The sequence below is a fragment of the Hermetia illucens genome, chromosome 3, assembly GCF_905115235.1.
Source record: "Hermetia illucens chromosome 3, iHerIll2.2.curated.20191125, whole genome shotgun sequence".
NCBI lineage: Eukaryota > Metazoa > Arthropoda > Insecta > Diptera > Stratiomyidae > Hermetia > Hermetia illucens.
The window spans coordinates 140388615-140413286 of record NC_051851.1 but is presented as its reverse complement, the minus strand read 5'-3'; the positions used below and the strand labels follow the sequence as shown (position 1 = coordinate 140413286).

Here is a 24672-nt window from a genome sequence, read left to right as displayed (position 1 = left end):
TTAAAAACAAGTCGGGAAACCGGAAGCTTGACGCTTCAGGTATAAAAGGTTTTGTGTTTTCCTATGTGAGGAGCATAACGTAGTTCTCCATTGGCTTATAGCATTGACCCGAGATATCGAAAACGCTCAGTTCTGGGCAGGTTACTGCCATTGCCAGAACTCAGCGATTTAAATATCTCGAAGGGCAGGTTACTGCCATTGCCAGAACTCAACGATTTAAATATCTCGAGTCAATGCTATCAGCCGTAATGAAATTATTTCACGCATTAATACAACCTGGTTGAAGTGGCATTCCCCAGCTGGTGTTCTTTGTGATCGACGTATCAGCGCACGTCCCAAATCTAAAATTTACTGCAATGTCGTCCGTCTGCCGCTCTCTATAGTTCTGAGTGTTGGCCGACTATAAAGGACAATGAACGGCGTCTTGCGGTAATGGGGACGAAGATGTTGCATTGCACTGGTGGCGTGACACGTTTTGATTACGTCTGAAGTGAGAATATCCGCGATCGATATGGGTTTGCATCGATTGCGGAAAAAATGCAAGAGAGGCGTTTTCGATGGTGTGGTCACATAATTCACGCTAACGAGAATTCAAGAACTAGTAGTGGTCAGAACATCGAAAGCAATGGGAAGCAACCAAAAAGCCGGCCAAAACAATGGTGGCTTGATACGCTGGATGGGGATTTAAAGGTCTCGCGATTACATCCTGATCAGGCATTTGATAAAATAAAATGACGAAACCGATCACAACGAGCCGACCCCGCTTGTGAACTGAAAGCTGAAGAAAAACAAAAAGATGTGAGGAGCGACGAATGCACGCCAGCTCCGTGCAATATAGCTAAAAATTCCATTCCCCTCTATTTTCTAGAAAGCGATTTAAATAAATCATTTGATGGAAAGCCCTGTATTGATAATGGTCAACCTCATACGCTTCACGCTCTCAGTTTAGTATTATTAGCAAATGTCAACAATTTAACCAACATCAAATATAAAAAAGGGCTAGGGAGAATTCTGAAGAGATTCTTCTTGAATGGAATTTTAATATTTCACTCGAATTTCAATTATTCTCGTTAATTATGACGTCAGCATCTTATTTGTATGGCTTAGGATACTGTTAATTAGCAAGAAATTGATAAGTTTGAACTGCTATAACTTTCCCAATAATAGTTGGATTTTCATGAAACTTGGCATGTGTATGCACGCTGTCCCCTATGTCGGTGCAAAATTTAATACACTTAGGATGAACTTAAGGGGAGTTTTTTGGTCGGTTTCTAAAGGTTGATAATATATTATTAGTAAATTTTTTGAGCAGATACCGGAATGGGATATCTCTCGAAGATTAGATTTCACATAAGTGTTTTACACAAAACCTTAAAAAGGGCTGGAGATAAACAGATTCTTCATAAAGGCGACTTTAATATTTCACGCGAATGTCAATTATTCCGGGTAATTATGACGTCAGCATTTGATTTGCATGGCTTTGGAAGCGGTAAATTCGCGCGAAATTGCTAAGTTTGAACTGCTATAACTTTGGCGTTAATTGCCAGATTTCCACGAAATTTAGCACGTATATACGAAATATTGTCCTCTAATTCGAAAGTCCTAGGATCAATTTAAGGGGGGTTTTTCAGTAAATTTCTAAAAACTAGTAATATGCTATTAGTAAGTTTATTTGAGCAGATATCGGAATGGGACATATTTTGAGGCCTAGATTTCATTTAGACGCGATTTTTTTCGGATTTTAAGGTTGGGTAGTTTCAGAAAATGCGTCCTGTCTCACTTCAAGTGCGTTCATTTTGACTCCTTACTCACGCACTTTCCAATTTATGCCAAAACTAATGTCAGTTTCGGAAAGTACCAATCGGACCTTTCAGTTGACACCCTACACAACTATATTCGACCACCTAAATTTATGCCACTCTCTGTATGCGTGGGATTTCACAGCTCCCATCTGTCCACCAAATTTCGTTCCGATCGGTTTAGCCGTTTTGGAGAAAAATGCGTGTGACAGACAGACAGACAAACAGACATTGAATCAATTTTAATAAGATTTTGTTTTACACAAAACCTTAAAAATAAATTTGGACATCATGTATCATTAGATAATTCTCTAACATTACATGACCGGGCAAAAAGGTACGTTGACCTTTTTTCTTGCACATAAACTTGTCCAGATTACATATTAATACATACATATATTATTGGATGCAAGCCTAACGTTTTGCTCCTGGCTAGAGCAACTGTAAATGTATTCTGCTATGAGATTTTGATGTAATTTTATGATTTGATTTTATGATATGAGAAGTTTGATGTAATTTGCTACCGTCGACTTGGAACGTGAAGTTCAAGGTCAGAGTCAGTGAAAGCAGGAATTATCCGTACCAGGACCGGCTGATAAGAACGGCCCGGGGTAGCGGTTGGACTTGAGGAGTCTGTGAAAAGCTGTTTCCGGCTTAACACAGCCTTAGACAAAATGAAGTAAGTGTGAAAGTAAATAAGTGGTTCAATGATTGCGAATATCCTTACGGGAAATTTTAATTTCCTCTAGTGAATTGAAGTCAACTTCCCAGAGAGCAGTGCGTTTGGATTTGCCAAAACTTCACGGTGGTGAAAATCTGATGCATCCGTTTCGGGCTCAGGCAGAAAAACGTAAGGAGGTCTGAAATTGAAGCATGAAAGAAGCTGCCAGGTGTGGAGCATGAGACGAGGAAAAGAATATCGGGTCCTTAAATTGTGTCGGTAAGCCGTACACTTGCCTAATTTGAAATGTGTTCAGCTCCCACCGGGCTCAGTGGCAGAACCTAGATTTCTGGTAATTTGTAAAAATAATTGAATACTGGTTGCCTCTAGTATGTTGGCATTTGTGGTCTTCCAAACTACTTGGGTTCTTTGAAATGGTATTTTCGATTGTGTTAGTTCATTCTGCGCTCAAAAAAATGTCATTCAATTGATATTCCTAGTCTTCAGCGCTGCTATTGTTCCAGCCCGCGCCTTTTATTCCCTTTCTAAACTGAATGCGGCCGAGAAATTGAGGGATATTTAACTTCAAATTACATTAAGTAACAAGTGCATTTATTGTTATATTCGGATAAGAGGCACCTTCAAGCATTTATTAATGCTTTACAACAAATGAATATCTGAAGATTTAAAATTTACGTCCAGAAATTTGTAAATGTCACGATGATGCTATTTATTTGAGTGAATGTTAGAATTTTTATATATATCAGGAATATCCTTTTCTTTTTGAAAGCTCTGAAAGGTTAGGATATTTTATTTGATTTCGTATTGCTATTTTCTAATTTTTATTTCTGAGTTGTCACAATCTCGGCAAATGCTGAATTTTAACCTAATATCAGGACTGCCAAGTATTAAGGCTCGGACAATCCTACCTTCTTCAAAATAAATATAAACGGGCTCCAGTGGTGGTAGTCGTTGACATATTAATGGGAGAATCCGCCATACGTATTCAAAATCGTATATTTCTACGTGGTATGAACCAGACTCCGTGAGAGCCTCAGGAGAACAAGGGAAGCCGTGAGGCATTTAGGTACAATACTGGTAGCTGACAATATTATAGGAACTACCACCACCCTGCCGAGGCACAGTTAGAACTTGCCGGTACCAACTAATGCAGAACTACCAAATACCGTGTGCGCTTCATATCGGCAAACCGACCATGCTGCTGTGAATAGCTCGTGCTTGTATGAAAGGTTTTGATGGATCACCCTACATACAGCATTATGACTGTTTCTTGTATTGCATCAGTATCATTACAGTGCAGCCAGAAATGAGATGGTCCCACGTTTCTAACGCCGAACTGCATATTCTGCACTGATCGTTTTCCACCTGCTCATAATAAACTTTTTATAAGCTCGCGTGGCGACGACGCCATTCTAAATGGCACACATAAATCCCTGCGTCTAAACAAAGACCTTCCCAGCACACAGCCATCTGATCGACAAATGGAAATCGGTAAGGTAATTCACTGTGCGTTGCTTACGACTTCCATTCATCGATCTTTTCCTTTGTAAACACAAAACTATATTAAAATCGGTTAACTGTCTGTCTGTCTTTTTTTCCCCCATCACGATTCTATAGGCGCACCCCCACGGGTTTACGTCCGCTTCTAAACGGAGCTCCTTAAAGCATTCCCTCTTGCTCAGTTGGATGGCGCGCTTAAGGGTTTTGCGGGGTCCTTTATAGGCGCGGTCTTTTTCTGTTTGTCTGTCTGTCTGCCTGTCTATCTATCCTTGACACGCATTTTTCTCGGAGACGGTTATAGCGATTGGCACCAAATTTGGTAGAAAGGTGGGAACTTTGAACGCTCACACATACAGTGAGTTTCATCCTTTTACGTTGAATATAAGGGGGGTCCCCATATGTGCAAATATAGTAATGATACCCCAAATTAAAGGTCTCGATTAGTGCTTTTCGAAACCGGTCTTAGTTTTGACATTTCTTGGAAACGTGTGGAATGCAGGGGGTTGAAAGTGATCATTTCTTCAAGGGGCCATTCCTAGACACTACCCAACCGAAAAATCTGAAAAAAATCAGGAGGCTGTCGCTATATGGTGCCTAGGCTCCAAAATACCTTCCATATTATTATAATTTGTAATTGGCTGGAAACCGCTCCCCCTTAAATTCATCCTAGTACCACTAAATTTTGCAGTAATGTAGGCTATAATGTAGATCATGATCTTTGATGGAAATCGCACTATTACAGTGAGTGCAATTTCTATTTACGCAGTCAAATTTTTTTTTCTTTTTCTTAGAAAATGCAGGGTGTGAAGATTTTCTGAAACAATTGAAGGGAATATAGGTTCCTTGGTTTCTTGAGAATTCGTTATGACAGCAACATTTAGATCAGCTGAAAAGTGTTTGATTGATATTTTGTTTCTGGTCGAAAGCAATCATTTGCAGGTGCGCAATTTCTATATACGCAGGTAGCTAAAACGTCTATAAAATTACTTTTGAGAATTTTTTTTTGTGATTAAAATGAGTGACGTGAAATTTTGTAGTGTTCTACGTAAAATAGTGCCCAACTTTAGTTTTTTTAGCTTAGATTATAGCGACGCCTCGTGGCAAAGTGTTAACCGAGGAAGAAAAAGGCCAACTTGCCAGAATGGAAGATTCGGGCTGGATAATGAGAACGATGTTGAGGGGAATTGGTAGATCCGACGAAATTTTGCGGAATTTCGTTAGATTAAAGGGAAAATACGGTACAAAAAACCATCCGTGTGGAAATTAAAATTTCGGGAAAAGAGAAATCGCCCTGATTAAGGAGGAAGCTACTAGAAATAAACTTTGGTTCGTACCAGATCATGTCGAAATTACTTCTTCCTATTAAAAAGGGACGAGTGGAACAGGTTTTCCGTACTGATAACAGCATTAAATATGAAAAGTTGGCTAAAGCACCTCATTTAACATCGACACAGAATAAGCCACGTCTCAAATTTGTTAGATTAGATTAGATTTTTTCGGATAAGAAGAGCTTCAACCTTTACGGCCCAGCTGAATTTAGCGCATTTTGGCACGATCTAAAAAAAGTTAAGCTCCTCCAATTAGTCGGAACTTTGGAGGCCGCAGTGTTATGGTTTTGGGGGCATTTTCTTTTCCCGGTAACCTTCGACAGGGAATCGTACCGACCAAAATGAACTCAGTAATTTATATTGAGCTTCTGGAAGCCATTTTGATGCCGCATTTAGATGAGAATAATATGATAACATTGACTGGAATTTCCAACATGACAACGCCACAGTACACACTTCTGCACACATGAAATCGTTTTTAAATGACAAACAAGTAAAAATTTTGCAGTGGTCCCATCGAAGTCCTGATCTTAACACCATAGAGAATATATGGATGATACTTGCAAGGAAAGTCTATGCGAGTGAACGCCAATTTAGCTCCGTACTTGAGTTAAAGACAAAAATTTTAGAATGCTGGACCAAATCGTAGAAAACACCATAAAAATTGAATAGCCTCAACGCCAAATCGAATTTACGAAGTCATAAGGCCCAATGGAGGCAAAACAAAATATTAGTAACTCGCCAATATGCGTTTATTTATTTTAATATGCTTAAAAATGGAAGTGCGTGTTTAGAAATTGCGCAATAAAAATGTAATTTTTTTTAATTTAAAAAAAATGAAGATGTATTTTGTTAATTTTTTTTGTTATTCTGAACTTAAATAAAGATACATTTACTATCATATAAACTTTATATTTCTCAAGGCTTCTATATAGTCATAACGAGCAATATATGGAGTGCGTATATAGAAATTGCGCGCACTATACTAACATTACTATAATACGTCAAAGTTGTTGCTTCTTTGAAAATTGAAGACTATAAATGTCAATATCACCCGAAAGTGGATACTCTCACATAATATATGAGTATATTACGCGCTACGTACTAAGAAATACACAAAACCTTTCGTACCTGAAGCGTCCAGCTTCCGGTCTGTTTCTAATTTCATAAGCTGAAATTTATGCCCGGATTCTTACCACAATAAAACAATTATGGTAGCGTTGAATTAACCCAAACGGTGGCGCCTTGCAAATATTTAAGGCAAGGTAAACATCGATTGAGGATGTGGTCAGTCATGGGTCTTGCCTCTCGGTCGTAGCACTCGGGGATTGAGTTTCCCGGCACCACGCGCGGTCTAATCTTCACTCTTCATTGTTTACTTTCCCATTCTAGTTTCGCGTGCATTTCCCATTGAATTTCTGCGGGAGATTCTTCTTTTTAATATTTCCGCCGCTTTCCCATGCATTGGCTAAAGGACGCATGCAATTTTGATTAACGGAAGGTGAAGGACTGAAGTGCCCAAGAGATTCCCTCCGCCCACATTCACGAGCCTGGCAAACACAGAGGCGTACATGCGCGGAGCTTCATTATTTGCGGGTGGATCTTCATGGCCAATTTGAACATCTTTTTAGAATCGTGGGATAACTCCGTCCTTTTAATCGACTTCAATCAAAATCAATTTAATATCTGTCTGTCTGTCACACTCAGTTTACTCTGAAATGAATCAACTCATTTTCACAAAATTTGGTGAGAATGTACGGACTATGAACCCATTTACATGCAATAAATGGCGTGATTTTGTATTGAGTTTAAAGGGGCTCCCAATATATATCAATGGGTTCCTCAACCGTGTTATTGGGCAGAGTAAAATACAATCTGACTGGCAAGAATGCATTGTTGTTCCAATATGGAAAAAGTAGCCCAGCAGAATGTTCACTTTACCGGCCGATTTGGTTGCTGTTTCATACCACGACAGCGTTTAAATAACCGTGAATCAAGCAAAGTTTCTCAAGAACTAAGGAACTACTGACACTATACATGCTGGGCGGTTGGTGGTGAAGAAATATCGTCAGAAGCATCCCTTTTTACATTGCAATTCTGGATTTAGCTAAGGCTCTATGATAACACCTGGTGTCAGAAGAACTCTTGCACTAGGTTAAATTACTCTACGACAATCCGAAAAGTATAGTGCGAGTGTGGCTAGTGTATCAAAACGGCTTCATGTCTCTGTCGGTATTTATCAAGGAAGCGCCCTATCACCACTCCTCTTTATTCTTGTAATACACAATGTTACATGAGACATCCAACGCCCAGCATCCTTCACACAGCAACTTCCTCAAACATGGATTAATCGCGTCATATAACACGGTTTTGGGCTTAATCTGAATTAAGTGGAATTTTTGCCGACCGACCCCAATGAAACATACATGACACAGCTTGTTATGCAAGCACTGTCAATGACAGTGAATTGGTCAGAACTCAGTGATTTAAATATTTCGGATTAATACTGTCAGCCAATGGTGAATTGCATTTTAAAATTACTTCAAGTATCAGCGCAACTTGGATCAAGTCGCCACTGGCGTTTTTTGTGATCGATATTTCAACGAGCAGCTTAAATCCAAAAATTTCGGTAGTGTCGTTAGCCCTGATTCTGAATGCAGGTTAACACCAAAAGACAATGAATGGCGCCTGGAGATATTGGAGGCAAAGGTGCTACGTTGGACCAGTGGCGTAACACGTCATTATCATTACATCTGAAATAGGGATATACGCGATGCACCGATCGTGAAAAAATTGTTGGAGAGGCGTCTTCAATAGTATGGACATGTAATTCGCGCTGGGGACAACTCATTTGCCAAGATTAGCCCGAATATCGAAGTCGATGGGAAACGACTTAAAGGCAGGTTGAACGTCTCTAACGCCAGACAACACATTTTGCACTGTTTGTTGCCCATTCGTTCTTTCATTATGAGTTTTTTATAAGCTTGGGTCGCGAGCACGCCGTCCAGAATGACACACACATAACCCCCTCGAAAAGAAATGACCAACGCCCAGTCATCTGATCGAAAAATGGCTGCCAAAGGATGCAAATTCAGCGTGCATTACCTTCCATTCATCGATCCGCTCCTGGTTTGGCTTCACCCGACTCAGAGGATTGAAAGATCTAGCCTTCAAGTAGAGTCAGCCCAGGGTGTGCCTTACAAACAGTCGCATGCATGGGACTCGCCTACTCGCTGCTACACAAATAAGCGCGTAGCGAGTCGACTTAGCGGTTAGCCACGCTCCTGCCTCCGATGTTACCAGGAAAGCACTTCACGGCAAAGTTTGGGTAATGCACGCGGAATTTTAATCTTTCTTTATTTCTTTTCTAATTGATTAAGCTTACTTCTGAACGGGACAACGACAGAAGAAGAAGAAGGTGGCTGTACTATTTTTTTTGCAGAATATGGTCGTTTGAGGAATCAAATAGGAGTACTCTATCCTCAACCAAAAAAGTTGTTATCTAGGATTAGACCAGTGAAGGCTTAAGTTGACGGTTTTCGACCAATATACAGCAACGAAACCGTCGGGGAATTTTTGTCCGCGCTACCATGTTTAATAATAGAATGATACTGAAAAGCAGTAACTAGGGCTTGCCTGCAAATGGTATAACAGATGCACAAGAATGTGATCAAAAAGCATTGGCTGAAATGACTGTGATGGTTGAGCCGTAACTTTGGATATATCGTTGAAGCAAGAGGCGCAAGAAACGCTTGGTATAGTTTAAAATTAGCATTTGAATCACCAGAAATGCTACGCAAAATGGCAATATTAAATAACTTTGTGAACATGAAGTTCGCCGATTTCGTTTCGATGAGAAACTGAAAAATACTTTCTGGATCAGGGTTATGCCGGTAAAAAAACCATCAGAATAAGAATTTGAACGTCAAAACTCAAACACATTGCTTTATGCCTCAAGGTACATAGATTCTGGTGCATCATCGCAAATGGCAATGGTAATTTCGAACAATGAGCCACATTCTGTGATGCGAAATACGTTCCAATTTATGCACAAATTAAATTTCGGTTAGTCGAACGGCTAAATTTGGCAAATACATAATTTTCAAAAGTGTGGCATGTGAAAATTTTAATATGAGAAGAATTGATTGCAACAGCTTATTTAGCAAATGGCTGGCGCCGGTCAAACTGTAACGCAAAAAATATTGAAAGGTAGAGCTTCATTTAAATTTGAAGGAGAGTATGCTTGGAAACCGTTGGAAATGGTACAATGTAGTGTCCATGGACCAATGGCAAGGAATACATAAATAAACGGTTTATTGATTTATTTTAAGAGACAGGAATTGATTATCAATAATTTGCATCGAACATATTTGAGCAAGGTAAAATTGCCTAACGTGCCAACTTCAGAAGGTCGACTGAACGCAAAGAAAAGAATTCTCCTTTGTAAACAAAGCCAAAACTTCGTCTGGATTACCAAAAAAGAAAACATTCTTATGAAATTATCTTTAAGTAATTGCTTACTATTTTTCAGATTAGCCTGAAGTTTGGTTTGGCGGACATCAAGAGGATGAAGACCATAGGCTTCTTGGAAGAGGGGGAATTCGGACCCTAGAAAGCTCAATTATGACGAGCTGATGGCAATGAATGACACAATCATGGAACAGGCACAGGGCTAGCTGATAAAAAGGCTTAAAAACCAACTTAACTCTGATGACAAAGAGCGTGTGAGGACGAAGACGCATTAGCCCAAAATCACCTATAGCAGTGGTTCAAGAATAACTTTTAATGACAGTAATTTGGTTGGCGTCGTCAGAAAACCATCCTATGTGGCGAGAGGGGCCCGAGAGGAGAGAGCTATCCCAAAAACTTAAAAAGATGACGATGACGTGCTCCGTCGACACGGGTTTGCACGGCTTTGTCAGGCTCGAGAATGTGGGAGGGTCCTCCGAACGCTTCGCATCCCTTACGTGTTATTTGACAAAAATTTAGGTATCCTTGGGTGAGCCCGCTCCGAATCCTGAAAATAAAAAAAAGGGGAGTCCCGCGAGCCTACCTCTGGATATAATGGATGAAGTGAAGGCTACACAAGGCTGTGACGCTGCAAACAAAGGCAAGTTCTCTAAAACAATTAATAGCTTTTCTTACGTCGGTTGCCAGTAATGAGCAATGCCAAATTGTTGCCCTTAAATATTTAATTAATTTATGGGACTGAATGCCCCTACATTTAATGCAGTCTCGTTGAGCACAGGAATTGGTCGATGTCTTGAAGTTAGAGGCTTACCTTCTCAATTTTCAAAATTTTACCGGATACAATACTATCCAGAATGGTCACAATACCGGCGCTATTTTATGTCCCCATATTTTGCCTCCATTCTTGTTTTTCGACAACGTTAAATTCAATCTAGGAAGAAAAGTCTTTACGTGAATTGAGAAAAAATTAGGATAAGATTTTACAATCTTAAGGAATCTCCAGCTAAGAACTCAGAAAAGACGGGGACTTTAATTTAAGCCGCACTGTTTGGGGTGACACAATCACTGACCGGAATGGGAATGCACTTCATAATTGGCTCAACAATCTTGATATGGTACTAAATAAAGCTTCTTCTAGACAACGTAGCCAGTAAATTCTTCACTACTTTATGGTATCCAACAGATTCAAGTTGATCTTTCAAAACTCTTCCAGGTATATCGAACCATTTCGCGATTGAAATGAAACTTACTGCCTCTGAACAGCGCAAAAGGTAGCAGCAAACCACACTGATATCAAGTTCACACTCAGCTCTGCAACTCAACATCCACAAGATAACAACCACGCAATGTTGAAGATTAGGAAATCGATAAAGAAATCATCCTAGATAAAACTCTCTTCCTCAAGATATCCTGATCCACCTAAAAATTAGGTAAATCTGGCGAAAAAATCTTAAAATACTCTCCCGGATCAGTTGGTTAAGCACTCTAATTTGCGTTATGGTGACTAAATATCATAACAAGGAATGATCACGGAAATTGGCCGCCATCAAACTTGACCCTCGTAAGTTCCAACATGTAAATTGGTAGGAAAATTTGAGCTCCATAACTTCGTTCTAGCTAGGAACAAGTCGGGACACCGGAAGCTAGACGCTTCAGGTATGAAAGGTTTTGTTTATTTCTTTTATGAAGAGATTTGGGTGTGCATTTGTCCCATTAGCATGTAGCACGTAAAATATGCATATATTATGTGAAAATAGCCACTTTCAAGTGATATTGACATTCATAGTCTCGAATTTGTAGAGAAGCGACAGTTTTGACTTAGTATTAGTTTGTTAGTAATAGTGCGATTTTCACCAAATTTGGCAGGATCATGCTCTATGCTGTAGCCTATATTGTTGCATTGTGATTCTAGGGTGAACTTAAGGGGGGTTTTCCTGTCAATTACTAAAAATTATAGTAATGTACTATTATTAACTTTATTTGAACAGGCATCGGTATGGAGGGTATTTCGGAGCCTAGGCACCATATAGTGACAGCCCCCTGATTTTTTTCAGATTTTTCGGTTTGGTAGTTTCTGAGAATGGGTTCGTTAAAAAAATGACCACTTTCAACCCCCCGCACCCCCCACCTTTTCAACAAATGTCAAAACTAAGACCGGCTTCGAAAAGTACTAATCGAGACCTTTAATTTAATACCCCACATGACTATATTTGATGAAAAAAAAATTTACACCCTCCCTTTGCATGTATGGGGACCCCCCTTAAATTCGACGTAAAAGGATGTAACTCACTATATGCGTGAGCGTTCACAGTTCCCACCTTTCTACCAAATTTGGTGCCAATCGCTACAACCGTCTCCGAGAAAAATGCGTGTGACGGACAGACAGACAGACAGACAGACAGACAGACGGACAGACAGACAGGCAGTAAACCGATTTTAATAAGGTTTTGTTTTACAAACAAAACCTTGTTTTACAAACAAAACCTTAAAAATGAACCCATCTGCGGCAATGCAAAGAAAACACAAATTCTGGCTGAAGCTTTCAACCCACAACTTATTTCATGTGTTGAACACACCGCAATCCGAGAGTTTGTTACCTCTAATAATCACAGGATCATTTCTTTCAAATGATCTATAAACTTTCCTAAGCCTGGCAAGGAATCCATACACTCAGCTGAAATCGTAAACTTAGTAATCAATAAATCGAAAACCGAAAGGTCGGCGCTTCAGGTAGAGCGTAGTATGTCTTATGGTATGGCCTATATTAATGATTCTGGGATGAACTTAAGGGGGATTGCCACTCAATTTTCCAAAATAAAGTCATATACTATCATTAACTTTATTTGAACAGAAATCGGGACGGAGTTTATTTGGAGGCTTAGACCTATTACAGGGCCAGCTTCGCGATTTTTTCAGAGTTTGATAAGTGTTCAATTGCTATTGAAAGATCTCAAGAGGTTAGAGGATGGCAATGTACTGTTTTTAACAATAAGTTTAGTTCTTTGTCAGCGATAATGTAGATTTAGATTTAAATGATCTAAAATATATATCACAACCCAATTTATTGACTTATAGCCCCGCCCCTTTTTAACTCCAATAAAAACTCGTGGCGGCCTTCCCCTTAAAAATGTATAACACCCTAAGGTATGGTTGTTTTTGTTATCATCGTTAAGTTTGGATATTTAACCTTACTTCGTTAAGTAAAAAGAATGCAGAGGGTATGCAAAAGAAAGGAGAAGGTGTCTCCTATCTAACCCCGTCAAAAAATTGCGGCAGTCGCCCCCTTAGAAAGTTATGATGTCTCAAATTAGAGTTATTTTCTTGTCAAAACAGTACGGTACGGTTTAATTTTGAACTCTATCTCCGCAGGGGTAAAGTAGGGTATGAAGGGAGAAGCGAGAGATCATTTCTCTCGAACCCCGCTTAAGAATCATAGCGGTTACTCCCTCGAAAAAGTTATGGCGCTCCAAATGGCAGGTATTTCGATGTCATCATGGTAAAGTTTGATTTATCGTCTCTACTCGCAAAGAGGGAGGGGAAAGCAGAAATAGAGGAAGAAGAAAATCCCCTCCCCCCGAAACAAGAATTGTGGCGCTCCCCAGTTGAAAGTTATGGCGCCACAAAATTGGCTATTTTCGTATCACTTACAAGCCAACTGGTAGAGCAACCATTATTGCGATGTGCAAGGTGGATTACGGAGGCGGCCATCTCCTTGCTCCTCCACCTCTTGCCAATTCGCGCGGGTACAAGTACCCAATAGCCCTATAAATGATACGAAAATATCCCATTTTTGGGGCGGCATTACTTTTTTTAAGGAGCGTTGACGATTATGGGTGTTCAGCGGGACTAGAAAGGCGGGGATTGATTCCTTTTTCTTAGATGCTCCTCCACCATTCGCAGAGGTGTTCAAAGGTGGCGGTGAGGAAGACGGCTGAACCAAAACCAAGTGGCCGAGGAGAATCTCCATAGTGGTGGCACCGAGAGACGCTGTTTTCACTTGCCGGTCGTGATGTAGAATGCTCCAAAAGCCTTAATTAGGGCGATCAGACCCAAGTCTGCACGGGGACTCATCTGAAGTGGCAATTGGTCACGAAATCTTACCAGGGTTATACTGGTACGATGGGAACCGGGATAGCCCCTGATCATACTTCGGGAGAATTCCTGTTATATGTGAGTACAGCTCGGTTGTTTGCGGTAGGCCCCCTAGTAGGAGCTTCATGGGAGTTGTTGTTAGAGCTGTTCCGTTCTGGCCAAGCTCTGGTCAATAAGGCGGATTTGCGCTCAATATAATTCATGTCGTGTTCTACGAATTATATAAAGGAGCACTCAACATCTGCGGGCCGCTACGGTCACGCTGCTCCCAAGGCAGAGGTGAGGCAGCAGCTCACGATTTGCCTCTGCCCTGGTACGAAACCGTAAAGCCGTCATCGCTTGACATTTTTGTATGAATAATATATAAAGAAATTCTGATTCTTATCATTATCAAGCGCGATCTTCCCTAATAGGTTAAAAATACCCCTGCTACTACTATCTTCAGTCTCAATTTGAAGCTTACTATACCGATTGACCTTGTCTCCTTTGATCGTGTCCACTTGTTGATATTCTACGTAAGTGAATCAGCAGAATATTTCGCTCCTTTGTACATTTATACTTCGAACTTATGGAATTCTCCAGTCGCTGGTTAAGTAGTCAACCAAAGCATTCTGCAAGTCATGTTTTAGGAGTATCTTAACCTTTTTGCTCAAATCTAATTCACGTGAATCATATTGAGTTATTTTTAATTTTCCGTATTCTAATTTATTTGCATAGAAATGAAAAAATCTCGGTATATTACCAATTTTTTTCGTGTGTACAAGCAGCCCCATCAATTCGACAAGCAAAAAAGCCTCTAATAACATTCAAAATATCTGAACACAAAATTTTACAATTCAATCTTCATAAAGGTCGCAATAAAAGTATGGGGTTGTTTTTTGTGCTCGTTCCTCATCAATGAGAGTTCTACACGCTGGTATTTTCAATGATATTTCCCCTGCCCCACCCCGTCAAGTTTGACTGAAACTCTACATGCTATGACAGCGTATAATTTCCCAATAATAACCCACATTAATCATGAGAAGCACGGAAATATCTGTATAAAACAAACTTTTGACCATCAGATAGTTACTGTCGTGGCTACACCATCACGAATTCACATGATGGTTGTGTGATACCCACTATCAAATGGGTTTTTTGGAATTGCTCAGCGAGAAGATACATTGATACACAATCATGAAACAGGTTTCATATTCAGAGAACGATTTAATTTCGTCTTATGAATAAGATTTGCTATTTTTCTTTTCCATTCATGAATTAACATCTCAATTTGCAAGAAAACATTCTGTTGACTTTCGGAATAAGTAGCACCTCTTAAAAAATATACCGTTGGAATGATGATTTTGGGGGTATTCAAATATTTGCATAAATGAATATTTATTAAAATGAAATAAATAAATATATGCAGACTGTAAAAGTAATTTTGATGAGCAATGTATTCAAATTTCAGTTCGGGGAGTCAAATCAAGCTGCCAGAAAGTATCTTGTCAGACATGGTTTTGAAATCTATCTTCTATTCAAATTTCGAATTTATGTAAACAAAAAAGTTGGACAATATTCTAAGTAGTATTTATACTCATTTGGGTGGCATTTGGTTGGTACTAAAGTAATTGCGTATTTCCTTTTCTTTGTTTCATTTTTAAGGTTTTGTGTAAAACAAAACCTGATTCAAATCGTTTTACTGTCTGTCTCTCTGTCTGTTCGTCTCGGAGACTGTTCCAGCAATTGACACCAAATTTGGTGGAAAGGTGGGAACTGTGAACACTCACGCATACAGTAAGTTGCATCCTTTTATGTCGAATTTAAGGGGAGGTGTAATTTTTTTTTGACCAAATATAATCATGTGGGGTATCAAATGAAAGGTCTCGATTAGTACTTTCCGAAACCGGTATTAGTTTTGACAGTTGTTGCAACCCTGTCGGCTGAACCAAAGCCAAATGGCCGAGGAGAACCTCCATAGTGGTGACACCGGGGACGCTGTATCACATTGGCTTGCCGGCCGTGAAGCAGTAGGCGAATGTTCTAAAGGGGGACTCTTCTGAAGTGGCAATAGTCCGAAATCTTATCAGGGGTATACTGGTATCATGGAAACTGGGATAGCCCCTGGACTCACATACTTCAGGAAAATTCCTGTTGTATGTGTGTTCAGCTCGGTTGTTTGCAACTAGTACCGTTGTTGCTTGTCTCAGCGGGGCTCTGATTGTGGTCACAAAATCAATCCGTGTCTTAAAAAGATTAAGTCTCCATGACAGGTACTCACGTAAAACTTCCAAGGACTCACATCCGAAATGAGGATATCCGCGATCGTTATGGGGTTGCACCGATCGTGGAAAAACTGCGAGAGAGGCGTCTTCGATGGTATGGTCACGCAATTCGTGCTTACGAGAATTCACCTGCTAAGATTGGTCTGAACATCGAAGTAGATGATAAACGACTAAAAGGCAGACCGAAACAGCGGTGGCTTGATACGCTGGGTGGGGATTTAAAAACCTCGAGATTGCACCCAGATCAGACATTCGATAGAGCCAAATGGCGAAACCGGTCACCACGCGCCGACCCCATTCTAAATTAGAATGATTGAGATATTTTCCCTGCGATTGGTAGTGCTTTCTGCACAATTTCTTTGCCTTCTCACTGTAGATGGTGAGAAGCTCTTCTCCAAACGTTGGTTTTGAGTGGATTTATGATGACTCAATAGGAATGTTGTTACTATTGTTGCCATCCTATACAGCCTCCCTATATTAGAACCGTCCGCGGTACTACTTATCCGTCAGCGAAAGAGGAAGAGGGACTACAGGCTGAATCCTGCTATCAGAACCTTCTCCTTCACCCTTACCAGGAAGAGCAGAAGAAAGGGAGACTGGTGAGGTCGGTGGTAGCGGTTTGGCGCCGGTTTGTGAAAGTGGAATCAGGCGGCTCGGCCACCGTGATCCTGGGAAGGCTCTAAGTTGGCGGCAAAGGAAGGCACTGCGGAAGAATGTGAAGTACCTTGGTAATGAGGACATGGACGTGGCTGCACCATTGGGTGCAGTAATGTCCAAAGAAATCGAACGCAAAAAAACGGAATCTTCGGGGGAAGATGGGAACAAACTGGTAACTCCGGTGAGATCCACACTGAACACACCAAACTCTTCTGCGGGTCGTAATGCGCTCAAGAAGCGTAAGACCAGCACATCTGTGATGGGCAACTCTTTATTGCGATCAAGGCCTACGTCAGAAAGATCTCAACAAAGCTGGTGCCTGCCATTGGAATAAGGACACTAAGCCAGGAAAGAAGAACTTCAGTCTCATTTTGAACGGCTGTTGTGGGAGTTTCCTCCACGGATGATAAACTGTCAACGGGACAATTCATTCTCTGGGAGTGACTGTAGAAAAACTGCTGAAGCCTGGAACGAAGCCTAGATTTGACAAAGAGAATTTTCACGATCAGCTCCTCCATTTGGAGTGCACTGATGAGGCTGCCTTAAAGAGGGTCCAGCAGGTGATCTCAATTTCGAGTTCTGGGGGCTGGCCCGATTTCACAATTGTGAATACCAAGTTGCACTGGACTGAATATGACAGACTTTGGGTACCTGTACCTGAAAGGAAGGCACCGGACATCATCCGCATGTTGGGTGAACAGAATCCGAGCATGGACTTCAGAGTTTAGAGGGTAAATTCATGAATGCCAGGAAAGACCAATCCACAAACGTGGAAGGTCTCAGCTTAGTATTCGAACTGGATTGAAAGAGCCTGAAGGTGCTCAAGGAAAGTCACCATATGGTACTTTATCTTTTTCAATTATATCAAGAAACTGGAGAGCATCATGCTGATTTTGAGGGCGAAGAATAATGATGGTCTTTGACTCATCCAAAATCCTATTTTCCGATGCTATGCTAACGCAGAGTTTGCTTTGCGCTGAAGTGGGAGATGATCGCTACCTAGCAGTGGAAGCAACTAAAGGCTATACCCCAAAGGGGTGCGCTATCGCCAATTCTGTGGAGTATACTGATTGGCACACTACCATGCGAGGTGCAAGTTTTGCCAATAAACGCTTAAGGGGAATGCGTGGCGGGATGCACGAAAGTCTTCTACGCCCATAGCTCAAAACACGGTTCTAGAGCCGAAGTCTACCTCTCGAATGAAAACGGGAAGTGGGCTTCTTCTTTGGGATTATATGCGAGAAGTGCAAAATGATGAGCGGTTGAAGGGCAGACGCATCGCAATCTGCAGTGAAAGCCAGGTCGCACTGAGAGTTTTTAGTAGTCCATTGATCACCTCGTTCAGGACCGAAGAAGCTCTTTGAAGTCTATTTCTAGATTTAATACCGTAGTACTATTCTGGATACCTGGTCACTGTGGTGTAGAGGGAAACGAAGTCTTGGATGCCTTTGCACAAGAGGGTTCAATCTACCCCATGCTCAGTAATTGGGGGTCGGCTAAAGGTGCCTTCATGAACTGGGAACAAACTTCCCATATTGACAGGTTCGTTTTTTCTGTCAGAACCTAACCTAACGGCAAAGTTTATCTTGCCTAAAAGCAGTAAGACTTAAAGGAGCATTCTGACTGGTCATAACTCACTAGCTGGATATATGTTCAGAATATGAATTGTACAAGATCATAGGGGTCTCTCCTGTTAAAAGGAAGCTGAACCCACGGAGCATTTTCTATGTGAATTCCCCGCCTATGGACGCATAAATATATGGTAAGATCTTTAGTTCTGGAGTGGTCCAGGTGCAATGGGTAGAACCACATCCATTATCGTGAATCCTGCGATACGCAGACGAATGCGTTAGACGGGGGAGTTGAGTACAATGGACCATCATGATCTGAGTTTTCAGAGACTATGCTTTTCCCCGTCACTAACAGACACATACACACAAAAGTTCTGAGGCAATAAAGAGTTTCTTATGTTTGTATATTCAAAGTGTTCAGTCCGTCAGATGCAATTAAACTTGTCAAATTGGCCAGTGCTGTTTCTGCTGTTGCTTGATTACGATTGCCCATATGAGGGGAAAACCGGTATTGGGGGCATATCTCGGTAAACTATGAGGGGTTTGATATACACTGCAACATTGCGGCCAATAATTACCGATCCGTGCAAATAAAATCGAGCTCAGTACAACAGCCAGGGAGTTACACAACCTTTAAAGGCTGGCTTATATATGTATAACTGGGGCAATGGGGACATGCCCATCGGCATCCATTTAGGTCCTGTTGGGATTGACTCCTCTCTGCCTTCACATATAGGTAGAGATATATATAGGCAAGAAGGCAATGTTCAGAATGTCCAGGGGTATCAGCTAAGTAAATCGAAAGAAGAGTCCCATTCTCTCTAGGCGATACCCCGAATTACTAATAACGGGGGATAACATGACATCGAGAATTCATTTTGATAGGTAGTTTGAAGCATGTTACAGCAACAGGGAGAACTAGAAGAGCGTGGCAGTGACGTAGGGGTTAAACCAGCAACTGAGTATTTTGGTATACGGTCCCTCACATTGCGCAATTTTCCTTTAATTCCCAGAGAAACTATATGGCCCAGAACGTATTTAGGTCTAACCAGGTGGATTGTAAACTGGTGATGTTTTAATATACTGAACAGATTCTAAGCCATACTGGGTTAAAACGGGACAATACAACGGATGAGTTGTTAACCAAAAGAATAGGAGTATCCTCTTAGCAAATGTTTCATGGGTATGATGCTAAGGAATGAAGTAAAAGAGGTGAAACAACTATAAGGCGCAAATTTGCCAGGAAGGAGGTATAACGAACCCAACCGCTACCGTTCAGGGGATGGTTTAAACCTCACCAAGAGGAGCACTAGGATCATAGTAGAAATACTTCTCACTGGCCATTGTAGCGCAAATTATCACCTGCGAAAGTTAAGTATATTTGCTGACACTGTCTGCAGATTTTGTAAGATGAGTGACGAAATTTCCATTCATGTTCTGGGATAGTGTCCGCCGTTTGTTCAAAACCGATTAGGACACATGGGCAAATATTTAATACCAGAGCGCCTCTCGTCGGTAACAGACTTGATTATATTATCGTTGGTTACTACATTAAGACTATTAAAGGGACACAATAGTTCTTCTTAAACGCGGTGCAACTTTCATTGACACCATTATTATTAATAGAGCAACACTTTTCAAAAGACCACTTCAGCTCAATTCTTGGCTGATTATTGGACTTTCAAATATTTGGATGATCGAATTTTCCAGCGCAACATCGCAATATCTGCTGCTGAACTGAAGGAAATACATGTATTCTGTGCCAGTTACCAAAATCTATAAAAATTCTAGTTGACTGTTGGGGAACTTCCATGTTTTGGTAACACCACGTTAATAGTTAGCACATTGAAGATTAAACACAAGGAGGAGTTGAATGCCTTGGTAAATTGAGTGTTACGAGTGCTCATAAAGCTGGTTTTCCCAAATAATTTTTCTACCTTCAAATTCTGAAAAGTTTCTTTAATTTTGCATAATTTAGCACATTACCATTCAGGACAAGTCACGCTTCCATAATTTCACATTCAAAGCCCTTCATTAAAATTCAACTGCCGGAGACATAAACAAGAATTGAAAAGATCCCCGACTTCCATATCTTCTCTTGTAAGTGACTTTGCTGCTTCTAGAAGATATGTTATTTGTGTGAATTTCTTTTCGCGACTAAGCTCACATTTACAGTTACATTTTGTTTATTGAAAAGTAGGAACCACCTTTCCTCTGATAACGACGGTAGTTACCAAGGTGGATATATTTCTTCAAATTTATTTCATATATTACCAAGGTTTCATCAGCGAGTTTGCTGAAAATCCGGTTCCATTTTCGTGCCTATGTGTGTACGTATGTAGATAGTACACAATATGGCAAAGATTTTTTAAAGTTTCCATTTAACGCTTAATGGTAATGCAATGATAACTTTAACCTCGATTTGATCAAAGTATTGGGTCTGAGAAGATTCAGTGCCTTGTACATCGTCTGGCGGAATTGATACTTTGAATGCCACATGCTTTTCTTTGGCTTTACATACTTTAGCGATGAGTCGCTATTTTAAGTGTTCGGAAAACTGATTTTCCACACTAAGCTGTACTCGCTTTGAAGAATTTGCTATGTCAATTTGAAATTTCCTATGATCCATCAACGTTATTAACAGAGTGTTTTTTCCTACCTCATAGACATGCCAGTTAGAATTTACTCGATTCGACAGTGTCTCACCTTGATCTTAATTTGCTCTGGCTTTATGCACTTAGGTACAATAAACTCTGTGTTCGCTGGTGTAACTAACTTGCTGGCTGGTTTCACACTTGAATTCACGCACGAATAATTGGCACGTTAACAACAAAATTATACTTTCTATGACCATGTCACAAAAAGTACCTTGTTGCATAGGAATAAATGATAGGCTTCAAACTAACAGATAGTCTAATTTATTGTTGGAATTGCAATCGAAAATCACTCACCTTGGGACGGTCACAAATAGTTTATCACGCCAAACTTCAATACCCAAAGGTAAGTTATTAGCAGGCACATATCTTCCTGAAGTGATAGCTTCCTGCTCAGCTTCCTTGGATGGCCAGTCGAATTTTAACTCACTCCAGGCGTATTTTTCCTCTAAATTGCCTGCCCAGCAAGAGTCAATGGCCAAAGCGATGAGGCCCACAAAAACAGATGTTGCAATTTTCATCTTCTTCCACGAATACCGCGACACGTACTAACAGCTCACGGGTCAATCAATAACTGATTTTAGCAATCGCAATCTAACTGGCCAGCTAACTTTAGTTGGGTTCGATCTGAGTTTTTTTGCCAAGCAGACAATCGACTATTACTAACCACCTCCACAGTTGTCGCTTCTTTTATGAATTCATAATAACTATCTTAAGATACTTAAGACTAGGCGAACTTGCGTATCATTCTGTGGTTACAACGAGTAAGTCCAAGTGTTGAGTTTGGGGATCATTGATTGTTACGCATTTGTGGCTTTAATTTACCATAGTGGATTAGTTCTGAGTTAAGTTGCTGTTGGTCGCGCTGAAGTGGTTTTGGTTGAGGTTGTTTTTAATTAGTTAAATTTGGACTTTTATTACCCATAGCAGATTTTTGGTGGATATTTTTCAATCTATTATTAATATTAATGGCTCTCTTCCGCACAAGAAGGGTTTGTGAAAGAGATTAATTTCATAGGTCTTTCGTTTTTAGTTTCAATAAGAATTTTGTGTACATTTTTAAGAAATAAGGAAACTGCCTTGCCTAGTTTTTTCCCAGCATTCCTCACTATCGTTTCCCTCCATCACCTAGCAGGTCGTCTTACCTTAAAATCTATGCTCACCGATCCCTAGCTTCCTCAGGTGATATTTGAGTCGGCAGTCACCAGTGAGAATTCCCACTACGTACTGGAAATTCTTCTTGGTGAGATTTAAACAGTCCTTTGAGCGCTTGCGTCCATATCCAATAGGGACCAATTTAGACTGTTCCATTCCTGATATATTCGCCCAGTATAGTTCCTTAGCCGTTCCTTTTCATTTTTCAATGTCATTGCCATGAACCCGCTCCCGCAGAAGAGTCCTGGTTCGTGTAGAGGCATCCCTGCTGTCTTCTAACCCAATATGACCTGCATCCCAGAGTATCCAGAACTTATTGAATGAGCCGAGCGGATTCAGTCTCTCAAGGTATTCCCATACCAGTTTCGAGTTCATCTGGTTGGACCTTAGTGTGTTGATCGTCGTTGTTGGTATGAGTAGCAATGGTCTGCCTTCCTATATGTAGTTGCTTTGAAGGGGGTCTGTCTATGACGTATATTTCCGCCTGGACTACACTAGTATACTTACCCACTGGTTCAGAGCACGTTTTTTTTGGACCAATAACTCCGGTACAGCTTCCTCCGCTATGAGGGATCCGTTAGTGTACCAAGTAATCAGTTGCTGGTTTAAACCGTAAGTGGCTGTCACGCTCTCTCAGTTTACTCCAACGTTTTTCAAACGTCTTATCGGAATGAAACATCGTTGCGACGTTATTCCTTGGTATCAGTTATTCGAGGTATCGGCTAAAATGAATATCTATTCTCCTTGGATTTATACTCACTGATACTTCGAACATTCTGAAGGTCGTCCTCTCTGCCTACATCTCTATGAGCAGATGGAGAGGAGTTAATCCTAGAAGAACCTGCAGAGATATCGTTGGGTATGTTCTCATTGCCTCACCGATACACTAGGAAGCCATTTTTTAAAATTTGCGTCACTTCCTGGCTGTTGCGCTGACTTTAGTTTTTCTTGCCCGGTATCGCGTCCCATAATTAATCAATCATCTTGCCATTGCTTCTGAGTGCAACCCCATATTTTTCTAGCTATGCACGTCCATTGTCATAAATCCTCCATGCCAAAGCTCTCAAGTGAGGAAGATTATGCTTCCTAGTGAATGGCACTATGAGGGCTTTGGCTGGATTGATGCGCGGCCCAACCTTCCTGCACCAGCTACTTGTAATTCTTAGACTAGTTTGGATTTTATCTCATAGGGTATCCTCATATTAGCCACTACCGATTAAAATAATGTTATCTGAGTAGCCTTGAACTCAGACTCTAGTATTTGTTAGCTCTCCTAGAAGTTCATACCACCATACTAAATATAAGCGATCATAGTATTTATGAAATATAATTGCTCTGTCCATCCGGAAAGTCAGGGTGTTTTCCACTCTCGTGCAGATCAGGGTATCTTGTGCGATTTGTTATCTAACGCTCTTTTGATGTCTAAAAATGCACACCGTGCCCGCCTTGCCCGATAAGCGTGTCGACCTAGATGTAGGAGACTGTGCATTAGAACGTCAGTTCTAATATAGTTGTCTATAACTTTCTCCACCATTATGAGTATGAATGATATTAGTCAAATTAGTCTAAAAGATTTAAAGTGAAAAAGATACTTTTTACCCACTTTCGGAATAAATTATTTAACAGACAATAAGCAGAGTAAACTCCAATTGCTTATTACCCTATGCTTAAAACTACTTAAAGGTGATAAGTTAAACGGACCAAGCTATTGCGCGTTGTAACTTTGTTAAAGCATAGAAATCGGGGAACGGAAGTTGACTTTGAGCTCTGCAAAGGGCACGTTAAAAATGTCTGCGTTACATGTGTTATAAAACGCAGGGCGGCAAATGATGTCGTTAGAGGAGGAACACTCCATCCGACCCGAGAAAAGTTTGCAAAATGTGCGTAAATCCAGATTGGATCTACGCTGTTGTAGGAAGGGAAGGTTCAGATAGTAGGGACGGGAGAGGTAGTCCACACGAGGGAAGTTTTCCTTAAAGAAGAAGGAACGGGGGAATGCACACAGGAAGGCGAGCAGATCACAAAGCAGTACTCGAGGGTATTCCTCACGGGAGAATTGAAGAGAGTTAAGGAGGGTTGGATGTAGTCAAAATCAGCGGACGGGCGAAGTATAAAACCTGACAATTTTACGGCACGATTGGTGACTTCGCGGTAATGGGTGTCTAAGCGGAGCTTATTGTCGAAAGTGACTTCGAGATCTAAGAATTTAGAAATGATAAGGAATGTCCGGCAAGAGAGTAAGAAGTGGGTGAAGTTTTAAGCGACAAGCGCATAGAGTGGCACTTTCTGGTATTTTGCACTAAACTATTAAGAGAGCATCAACAAACCAGACCGTTTAGGTTAGATTGAAGGAAAAATACACTCAATAGGCGACGACATAGCAGAAAATGATTCAAGGTAATCGGCATAGAGCAAACAGGGTAAGTAAGGAGGAGCGGGGGGGGGAGGTCGTCGATTGAAGGAGGAGAATGAGCGGGATATGCAGCCATCAAAAGTGACG

At 40.7% G+C, this 24672-nt stretch overlaps 1 protein-coding gene across 1 annotated transcript in view; it reads right to left on the bottom strand.

The window, feature by feature from the left end:
* LOC119651948 (protein yellow-like) overlaps window positions 1-21643 on the bottom strand; it is a 36012-nt gene extending 14369 nt beyond the window's left edge. The window contains exon 1 of the mRNA XM_038055802.1: window positions 21315-21643. Within this exon, the coding sequence (XP_037911730.1) occupies window positions 21315-21538 (224 nt within the window). The 5' untranslated portion in view covers window positions 21539-21643. The remainder of the gene's footprint in view (window positions 1-21314) is intronic.
* Between the last annotated feature and the right edge of the window lie 3029 nt (window positions 21644-24672).